This window comes from Sinocyclocheilus grahami, unplaced genomic scaffold (genome assembly GCF_001515645.1).
Source record: "Sinocyclocheilus grahami isolate Dianchi unplaced genomic scaffold, SAMN03320097.WGS_v1.1 scaffold88.1, whole genome shotgun sequence".
Lineage (NCBI taxonomy): Eukaryota > Metazoa > Chordata > Actinopteri > Cypriniformes > Cyprinidae > Sinocyclocheilus > Sinocyclocheilus grahami.
The window spans coordinates 833,188-843,687 of NW_015505267.1; the positions used below are offsets into that span (position 1 = coordinate 833,188).

Sequence of the window (10,500 nt, forward strand, 5' to 3'; positions counted from 1 at the left end):
CGTGAACATTTGGGCGGCATTACGCTAATATTTCCACATAGTGAGGTAGATATGTGGGGGCGTGTTAGAACGAGCCGTTTTAGGGGGGCGTGGCAGAGTCTTAACTTTGATAAAGAATATCTCTTTGGTTTTGAGACTTTAGTCTTTGCAACTTCAGGGATCTTATCTATGCACAATCAGCTTGTAACACTCCAAAGAGAAAGGAAAACTTGAAATCGCATCATATGACCCCTTTAACATTTTAGGAGGACTAAAATTTACATATGTGGTTTCAACAACCAGATGCATTTACACTTGTCCAGTTTCGTGTGGAATGCGTCCCAGACCACCTCCTAAAGTGGTTTGAGCGATCGGATTTAAATCCTTCTCGAAAGCGTTTCGGAGGGCATTCACACCTGGTCTTTTCAGTGGCCAGTTGCATACAGGACCTTAATCGTAAGCTTGGTGAACAGTTTTGGAGAATTTAATGTTTCCCCATTCAAAGCGATAGGAGCCGTACTTGCATGACGGAAATAGGTGAAATATTTTAAATGTCATACTTTTCAGCTGTACTTTTCAGTCATGCAAGTACAGCTCTTTGAAAATAAAAGCTAATTGAAAATATGAATAAATGCTATAAAATTATATAAATAATTTATATAATGTTATAGTATTTATTCATATTTTCAGTTAGCTTTTATTTTCATACTTTCAGTTTTCAATTTAATTTAACTTTAGTTTTTAGCATTTCTGTTTAGATTTAATATATTTTTTGTTCAATCATGACAACTCTCTGAAAATTTTAGCATGGTGATGGAAGATGGATATGACAATGTTAATGTATTTGGTCTTGGCGGAATAGGTCTGCTACGCTGCTGCTGAATTGCTGCTGCTGTTGGTTATTGCTGTAGTTGTAAATGATTGCTGCTGCTGCAAGCAAGTACAGGAACTTGCTACTGTCAATGCATACGGCGATACGGTGCCGTTAGTATTGAAGACATACTGCTACTGCACAAATATAGCACCCATAGCAGATCTATACAGGTGGAGCTGGGGAAGGTGGAGGGTTTCAGAGAAACTCTGAAAGCGCGCTGCAGGAATCTCTAGTGAATGCTAGCCAGCCATATAAATGCAAGGCAGTAAGTTCATTAGCTGCGTATGCAGCATGAACCAATCAGCTTGTGCCAAGTCGTTTAACGCTCTAAATATCATCGGTTACGTTAACAACCAGTCGCCTGCGCCATCTAGAGTTTCATGACTGAACTATATATTTCAGTTTTAGTAATTTTAGTCAAGGCAGCATTCTTAAGTTTTTCATCTGATATTTATATTTTATATTATTTTATTTTAGGTTTATTGCAATGAAAACCTTTTTTTAATAGTTTTAGTTAACAATAACAACGCTGAGTGTCAGTGTTCATGGTGCTTTACCGAAGACTTTTCCTCACTGTCATTGTTAAGGACTAACAACTGTTTCACTTTTCTTCTGTTTCTCTGTTTAGTTGATCATCTGTTTTACACAGCTGCCTGCTTTATAGGGGCTTCAAACACTTGGCCCAGAGCGTTGCAGTGAGTAATGCAGCCTCATAGACTATCAAAGAAGTATGAAGAAGCCCAAACACAGAGCATATTGACCTGATTAATGTAGCATAAGATGTTGTTTCTTTTGCGCATTGCTGTTGTGTTTTATATTTGATCAAGTCAATCACATAATTAATGCCAAAAAGCAGTTTCTTATTTGCTGCTTCACTGTTGACACAGATTTTTTTTTGCTGCTTTCATCATCTTTAAAGTGGTCAGTGGACTTAGCTGACGCTATGGAACTCTCTCTAATGCTGTTTCTTTTGATGACAGAGTCAGAGTTTTATATGAAGTCGTGTTCTTCCTTACATCCATGTCTTATTTTCCTTTTTGGGGGGGGATCAGACGTCTAAATATAGAATTGTGGGTTAACAAGAATTTAGTATGAAGTCCATGTGTCGGGGGAGATTCTTCAGAAGGCTGAGTTATGTCAGTTATTGCTGAGTCACAAATGTGATGTGTAATCTCTTTTGATCCTTGAGCTGCATTGAATGTTATTTGTTGCAGATGACTGGCAGTTCCTGTATTAGCATTTGAATATTGAATTCAGTTTTGTCTTTTATTTTTATGGTTATTTTGATAAATAATAAGGTAAATAATAGCATATGCATTGACCTAGTTTCTGATTGATCAATGCCACCTTGCAAATCCTCCTAATATGATATTATATTGATATCTTGGTCATGAAATGTTATATTATTTGGTTTGTGAGAGAATAGTGCATCTGTGTTCCAATAGGTTTATCATAGCACTAAAACCCACAACTGTTAGAAATTGTATGCTATATGGCATAATCAGGTACGTATTGATTGTAATGCCACACTTCATGTGAAAAAAATGCAGCACAAAATATTATTCTTTTTGGCATGATATTTGCGATCATGTATTGAAGTATTTACCTTACAATACTGTGAAAGAATAAGTAGGTCTAAATCCATAAAGTGCACCCTCCTGTATTAGCATTTGAATATTGAATTCAGTTTTGTCTTTTATTTTTATGGTTATTTTGATAAATAATAAGGTAAATAATAACATATGCATTGACCTAGTTTCTGATTGATCAATGCCACCTTGCAAATCCTCCTAATATGATATTATATTGATATCTTGGTCATGAAATGTTATATTATTTGGTTTGTGAGAGAATAGTGCATCTGTGTTCAAATAGGTTTATCATAGCACTAAAACCCACAACTGTTAGAAATTGTATGCTATATGGCATAATCAGGTACGTATTGATTGTAATGCCACACTTCATGTGAAAAAAATGCAGCACAAAATATTATTCTTTTTGGCATGACATTTGCGATCATGTATTGAAGTATTTACCTTACAATACTGTGAAAGAATAAGTAGGTCTAAATCCATAAAGTGCACCACTTTGCACAATGACCAATTTGGTTTTAGTTACATCATTCCTCCTCAAAATAAATGAGGAGGAATAATTTACCTAACCTCCTCAGGGAAAACGAATCTCATCCGAATAGGGCATGAGATTGTTTTGCTCACTTATGCTTCATTAAGAAGCTTCTCACCTTTGCCTTCCATCCTTCATATCTGAATGGGTCATTTCATTACTGTGCAGCTGCTTCTGAATACAAAGCCAAACACTGCCAGCTTTTAGGGCCAACCTCCGCACCCACCGTAAAAAGCAGTGCAAATGGAAAGTTTATAAAACGTGTAGTGGAATATAAACCAGACAAGCTGATACTGCTTTCAGGAATCCTTCTTGAAAGTAGCACTCTTAATTATTTAAACACACTCCTGTTTCGTGGCCTTGGCACATTCCAAACCTCCTTCACATGTGTGAGACTGTAACAATTCGAACTATGCAAGAGAAAAAGCCTTGAAGCATCTGTTTGCAATGGCATGATGAAAGTCCTCAGAACTCAAACTGTTTGATGTAACTGTGGGAAATAACGTCCAGTGATCTTGCTCTGCATCTGTGTTTTACTCTGCTGTTTACTGTAGTGGCTTGATTGACTTAATTTGTTGACATTAATCAGTCAAAAATCTGTCAAAATCAGTATTTCTTCCAATTACCTTAAACTTATTGGTTCAAAGGGTGAATAGAGAAGTGTTAAAGGCTTGCACAAATTGTTTGTGGTAGTTTGTTACAGCAGTGTCTAACTATAGCTGTATACAACTAAATTAATAAACCTTCCATATGTATAATTACAAATATTAAATTACAGTGATTAGGTTGATATGTGCATTGCTTTGTGCATTTAGCTTTTTTCCACATAGTTTTGTTGCAATTTTTTCAGTTTGCATTAGATCATTTAATTTATTTGGTTTTACTGTCTTTGTGTCTCCTTAGTCCGGCCTTTGGAGGCTCCAAACATGCCAAATGAGTTTTCAGTGGAAGTGCTACGTAATGCATCCTCCGCCTCGTCTGGATTTTCTCTTTCACCTAGTTTGGATCCATCCAAAGCCACAGAGAGTTACAATCACAATGTTAACACTGGATCGGTATTCACTTACTCCCTGAACTCTGTCACAAGCCCAGAGCCTCTTGCCACACCTCCTTTAAAAGTCCTAAAGTCTGGAGAGGGAGTTGGATATACCCGCAGAGGTTCCTCCAGACAGCCTCGACAACTAATTTCTCCAGTGCCTACCTCCCATAATGTGCCCTTATCTTGGTCTGCTATCAGCCCAGCTCCCCAAATATCACAGGCTACAGGTTCATCTGTGCCGTCTAGCTTGCCTTCAGTTGGACAAGATTCTCCGTACGAGCCTCCTGTTCTTTCCCCTCAAACGCAGTATGGGACGGTGGGAGTCAGTGACTCTGAGGTTCCTTTTGTAGACCGATGGGAACCATCCAGTAGAATCCAAGACCTCCAGTTGCAGCCCAGCCATGACCCAAACACCCAGATAAGCTATCAGCCGGTGGAACCAAGTAATGTTGTACACCATCAAATGACTTCTGTGTCTGTCGAGCCAACTATGGGCCCACCCGAAGACTTTTTCCCAACCAACACCATGGATGTGGACTATGGTTCTGGAGATTACCTAGAAACAATGTCCTTCATGGGATCTGAAGGCAACGACTATTCACTGGTTAGCAATCTACCCTCTGATACGTATGACTTTGAGGACTCAAATTCCGAGACCTATGACACCACGTTCCCCACAAGAATGGTGATGTCATTTTCCAGCAAACATTTGTATCCTTCATCTATCAGTGTTACTAATTCTTTCTCCAGCAAACTTGTTGAAAGTTCCAGTTTTAATAGCAATTCAACCTTGAATGGAGCCACCACTGACTTAACCAAACACGTAACAACCTTTCAGAATTTTACAACTGTTGTGCCCTTTACCATGTCAAGAACTCCAGTTTTCACCAATATTTTGACATCAGACCTTGGCCACACAATTTCTCCATCTCTTTCAACTATCCAGCCAACCAGAATCCATTCTTTAACCATTCTCCCGACAACTTCAGATGTCTTAAACCAGAACCAGTCTGTCAACGAGAGCTCAGAGTTGGCATCTGACTGGGCAGGCACTGTTACAGTCCAACCCACTGATGTACTTTTACCAGATATGAACAGTTTAGAGTACTACACCATCCAGTTGACCAAGGACAATGGTAGCTTGCCAGAGCCCACTGCCAATCAGACGGCCTCTAGTGTTTTCTCTTTCATTACGGTTGGCACCACACATATTGTTAGCACTAGAACCTACACCATTGACCCAAGTTACATGCTAACAACTTTGTTTGATGAAGATCTACAGCCTACAGGTAACAGTTCCTGGGCTGAGGAATCCTCAACTGATATCTCTGGATTTGAGCCTTTTAACACCACTATCTTGGATCCCTCTGAAGTTAGACCGAGTTTAACAGATACTACAGTGCCATATTTAAAGCCGTCATTTACACCGACACCCTCAATAGACCTTTTAACTTCGATGGGAGATATAAACTCAACTACTGATTGGGCTACCACACCTTTTATAGCATACAACACTTCATTACTGGTGACAACCCCACCTCCAGTGACAAAGGAACCAGATGGCACGTCTTCTGTTAATGACAGCCAATGGATTATCACCTCACTCTCATCAGAGACCTTCTTTCCTAGTAGTGTACTTCCCACTGTTTTAGTAACCACCTCTATCAGTGTTTCTGAATACCCAACTGACTCAACCTTCAACATCACCTCCACCCCTCCTGCAACAGAGATGGCTGATGAAGGATTCGTGTCTGGAACAACATCTGACACCATGGTTACTGATAACGATAACACCACACCGATCGGTAGCCTTACAACCACGTCCTCCCCAGGATTACATAATGACACCACTGTCAAGCCTTTCACTATCATAAGCTCCAACAACACAACAGTGACTTCCGTGAACGATACATCAGTTACAACCCTATCTACAACCCCTCCAACGACCACTGTCCGGAAGTATCTCTGCAACATCACTAAACCTGACACCTACTTGATCAGAGTTGGTAAGACATAACGAAAATAAATTTGCTGCACATTTTTAGACCAGAAAGGTGTTCATATCTATTTTTTAGGGTCAGTGTGCAACTCGATCCATAAAGCACTGATGCACCTTAAGCAATAGTTGGATTAGCAAGCATGATTTTATAGTAATATATTTTAATATTGAAGGCTCCAAGAATAACATTAAGCCTGATATTTGCTCTGTTTTAGGGTTTCCTCCAGGGTCCACTGCTGGATATGCCAAAGCCAAAGTCAGAGAGATTCTCAAAGCAGAGTATAACCGCTCTGTGGAGCTACAGGTACTGCGGCTATGTAATGAATAGGCTTATGTTTTTCTCCTCTTTTTTTGTTCTTTTCTTTATTGATTTAAAGAAGTGACAGCAATTCTACTTAATCTAAAATTATTTTAAACAATATTATGTAATTACAATTACAAATACCATTATTATAGATAGTTTTCTTTAATTGCTAGATTATGGAATATTTGTACTTTTAAAAATGCATTTATTATTCTACAGCAGCGTTTAATTGCAAAAACCAAAAGCTACAAGTTTTTAATGATGAAGTCATCTAAAAATATACATTTTAACATACAATATTTTTTAAATAAAAAAAAACATCTAAGTTTCCATACATATATATTTTGCATATATATATATATATGCATATATTTAATTTTGTACATATATATGCATATATTTAATGCATATTTTGGGATATTAAAATGTTAAAAAAATTTCAAATGTTACCAGGATATGGATGGAATATTGCACACACATACAAAATAGTTTTTGCGATATTACTATTTATTGCATAAATTGAATTCATAACTTTGTTGGAAACATTGGTGTGGTATTTAGGTATGTGTACATTTATTTTTCAGTTTTCCAAGTTTACCTATTGAAATTAACAAGAAAATTGGCTTCTATTCAGGCTGAGAAAGCTGTTGAGAAATTAGGCAGCATTTTTTTAAGCTTTTGTTTCTTTTAAGAATTTAACATGATATTGATAGTTTAACCTGCTTAATCTTGGTTTGAACCACAGAAACTTAAAATATGTTTTGTAATCCAGTGTTGTGTCAGTGGAACATATAGATAAAATCATCCCTTCCTGGTTTATCTCTTGGGTCCTCATGAACAAACAACACCTAATTTGGCTCAGTGGGAACAAACTGAGCCAACTCTTTGCAACTTTCTGCGCTTAATACAGTTAGCCACAAGTTTTATAGGCCCACTAAAAGGCTTTTTGATTTTCTCCATGTGCTTGAAAAGGATTTGAAATTGCTATAACAAATATGATGTACATATCCTAGATATCAGATGTTCCTAATAAGCTCTTTGTGTGTTGTAGGTAGTGAAAGCTCCTCCAGACTTTGTGTTTCGTGCTGTGTCTGGTGCAGTGGTTTATACTGCCATATCAGTCATTAATGCCCTGAGAATCTCTGCTCGGACCACCAGCTCCTTTATCAGCGTGTCACCCATCAGTCCTGTACCAGGCCCGCAGTACCATGTACATACAGGTAACTGCAGTGGAAACTTCACGTCACAGTTCTTGAATATTCTCTCTGGCATTTAAATTTTGTTGCTATATGACTATATGCATGTCTTTTGTCTGTCTGCAGTTCTTCAGTTTGTACCCAGCCATGTAGATGTGAGAATGTGTACCTTCAGTGAGCAGGCAGAGAAGGGTCTGATCACAGCCTTAGCTGAAGTCCGCCGACGCTCACAGGAATCCACAAACTTCACTGTGAATGTACGTTGACTGCTTTGCCCAGCTTAAGAATTTCAAACACCAAAAACCTGACACTGAACTCCTTCAAATTCTCTTAATTACTGCTTATTTCATTTAGTTTTGCTTAAATTACTCCTTTAGCGTCATACACAATGATGCTATATGACAGGGGTGGCGAACGTCGGTCCTGGAGAGCCGCAGCCCTGCAGAGTTTTGCTTCAACCCTAATCAAACACACCTGAACAAGCTAATCAAGTTCTGAACAGTTACTAGGAAGCTACAGGCAGGTGAGTTTTAATTAGGGTTGGAGCTGAACTCTGCAGGGCTGAGGCTCTCCAGGACCGGAGTTCGCCACCCCTGCTATATGATGTAAATATGCCAAATGAGAATTACATTTTAATGTTTTTATCCTTTAACCAGCAAGTTTTTGATTTTAGCAAAAAGGAGCATGCTTGAAATTTCGGTTGTGTGATGTGAATTCAAGGCTTGATTGCCTTCAGTGCAGTGGGATGACATTGTCTCCAGTTGTTTGCTCTGATTGGATAAGGAAAGTGTAGGACTGCTCAATTCAACCGTTGTCAAGGCAACAAAACTAAAGGCTCGTATTCATTTAATTCACTTACGTTCAGAAAGTGTATGCGCTTTAATAGATCAGTGTGTTAATGAAGAGACCTGTGCTGAGAATGTATGAGCTTTCGTGGATTAAGTGTGTATGTTTTTATATTAATTAAGATTTTTAATCAGTGTATGTATAATTTATTTTTAATGGTATTTTAGTAACTAATTTATTTATTTTTAAAAATATTTTTGTTGTTGTTAAATTTCATTTTCTTTTTCTTTTTTTCTTTTTTTAGTAGTTCACATTTTACATTAGATGATTAATTGAAAACCTGAATGTGTTTGGTTTATACAATTATACAGAAATATGTCTTGTAGAAATATGTCTTTTGGATGTTGCTAATTTCTAAAATCCCTTTCTGGAGAATGAGAATAGTCTCTAATTCTAATATCTAATTGCTTTAGTTTCACACAATTGTGTCTTAGAGACTGAATTGTTTTGTAGATTTTAAACGTCACCAAGAGTCCTGTGGACACGGCGGCACAACAGCAGAAGGTTCCAGTGGAGATCACCTTTGCTGTGCACGATATCCGCGGGTATGTGCCAGGGACAGAGGTGAGCGCCCAGCTTCGACAACTCGGTGTGGTTGAGTACAGCTACTACCTTGGCTACCCTGTATGGCAGATTGCAGAACGTGAGTCCATACACTAATTTCTGTGTATAATTCTGTGTACATAAATACACTTGCAAAACAACTGTTATGTACAACAACTTAAAGTGGTCAAACTGGGTTTTATAGCAGTGTATTTGGTTAGACTTTGGGCACCCGCCAGTTTAGCCAAAGTGGTCCATCTACTGGTATTCTAGCTTTTAAACTAGCTTAAACTACCTAGAAATCAGCTTCAGTGAGGTGTGCTGTGCTGTATGTTATAATGAAAATTATATATATTTGTTCATATTTGATGTTTATTTACTTCTCTGCACTATTAGCTTTCCACTACCCAGAGCTGAACTCAACCCAACTGCTTCGTTCCTCATGGGTTAGAACAGGTACTGACCTGCTGATGTTAAGCTTAACACACTGGGTATTACAAAGTACACTACTGTTTGAAAGTTAGGGGGCAGTATTATAATTTTTGTTTTTTTTATGAAGAATTTGGTATTTTATTAAACAAGGATGCATTAAATTTATCAAAAGTGACAGTAAAGACTATTTATCATTTTGATCCGATAATTGCAGCCTTGGTGAGCATCCGGGACTTCCTTCAAAACAAACCAACCCCAACTTTTGAACAGTAGTGTAATGATACTATACCATCAAATATTCAGTATATTTCCGAGAGAGAGAAATGAGCTATTGCAATGCCTTAATGTCACATTTTACATATTGTGTTCAGTGGTGTTGGGAGTGTTGGACCAGCGCGAGAGTGACAAGATCTTCAAGGCTACGATTGAGAGGAGACTGGCTCAGTTGCTGGGTGATGCATTGGGTGCGGGGCCCCGCTTTAGAAGAGCAACTAGTGTGGGAAACAACAGCGTACAGGTTTGTAAATCATCTGTGTTATATGACCTTATATTTTCTGTTCTTGCTTTCCACACATGAGCTCATTGGATTCATTTATAGAGCTCTTTCTGTGTGCATGTCTAATGCCTCTCTGGATTCTTAATCAGTCACTGTCTTTGTGGTGCATCCCCACACCTGCTCTCCCCCCGCACATCATCATTCAGGGACAAGGGGTGGGTTGCACCAACATGGATTAAATTAAGCCAAGATTAGAGCTAATCAAGGATTTGTTGATCAGGGTTTTATTTTAAGTCGAGTTGTGTTGCACCACTTAATTTTAAACACAGATTAACAAATCCGGGATTAGAACTCTAACCTGCGATTAAAACCTCCATCTACGATTAATTTTCTCCGCCATGATGGATTTCGCCATTGCAATTAAACAGGAACAATGCTAATATTCATAATTTTTCTTTGCTTACTACCAAACTCTCTTTCTGACATAAAAAGTTGCTCGTGTCAAAAAAGGAAATAAACTTGTAAAATATTTGCCGTCTTAATAAACTGCTATCGTTATTCAAACGGCTGATCAAGCAAGCAATGAATACGTTTCTGGCAGTGCATACGGATTTCATAATCCTGGAAATATATTTATAGTATCAATTAATGGAGTATGTTTTATGACA

General features: G+C 38.0%; 1 protein-coding gene across 1 annotated transcript in view; it reads left to right on the plus strand.

Annotated features, from left to right (window-relative positions):
* The window catches only part of LOC107587023 (UPF0606 protein KIAA1549), a 72,986-nt gene that overhangs the window by 34,053 nt on the left and 28,433 nt on the right, over positions 1 to 10,500 (plus strand). The window contains exons 2-8 of the mRNA XM_016274623.1: positions 3,881 to 6,022; positions 6,231 to 6,319; positions 7,371 to 7,539; positions 7,642 to 7,772; positions 8,815 to 9,004; positions 9,301 to 9,360; positions 9,708 to 9,853. Coding sequence (XP_016130109.1) covers positions 3,881 to 6,022; positions 6,231 to 6,319; positions 7,371 to 7,539; positions 7,642 to 7,772; positions 8,815 to 9,004; positions 9,301 to 9,360; positions 9,708 to 9,853 — 2,927 coding nt within the window. The remainder of the gene's footprint in view (positions 1 to 3,880; positions 6,023 to 6,230; positions 6,320 to 7,370; positions 7,540 to 7,641; positions 7,773 to 8,814; positions 9,005 to 9,300; positions 9,361 to 9,707; positions 9,854 to 10,500) is intronic.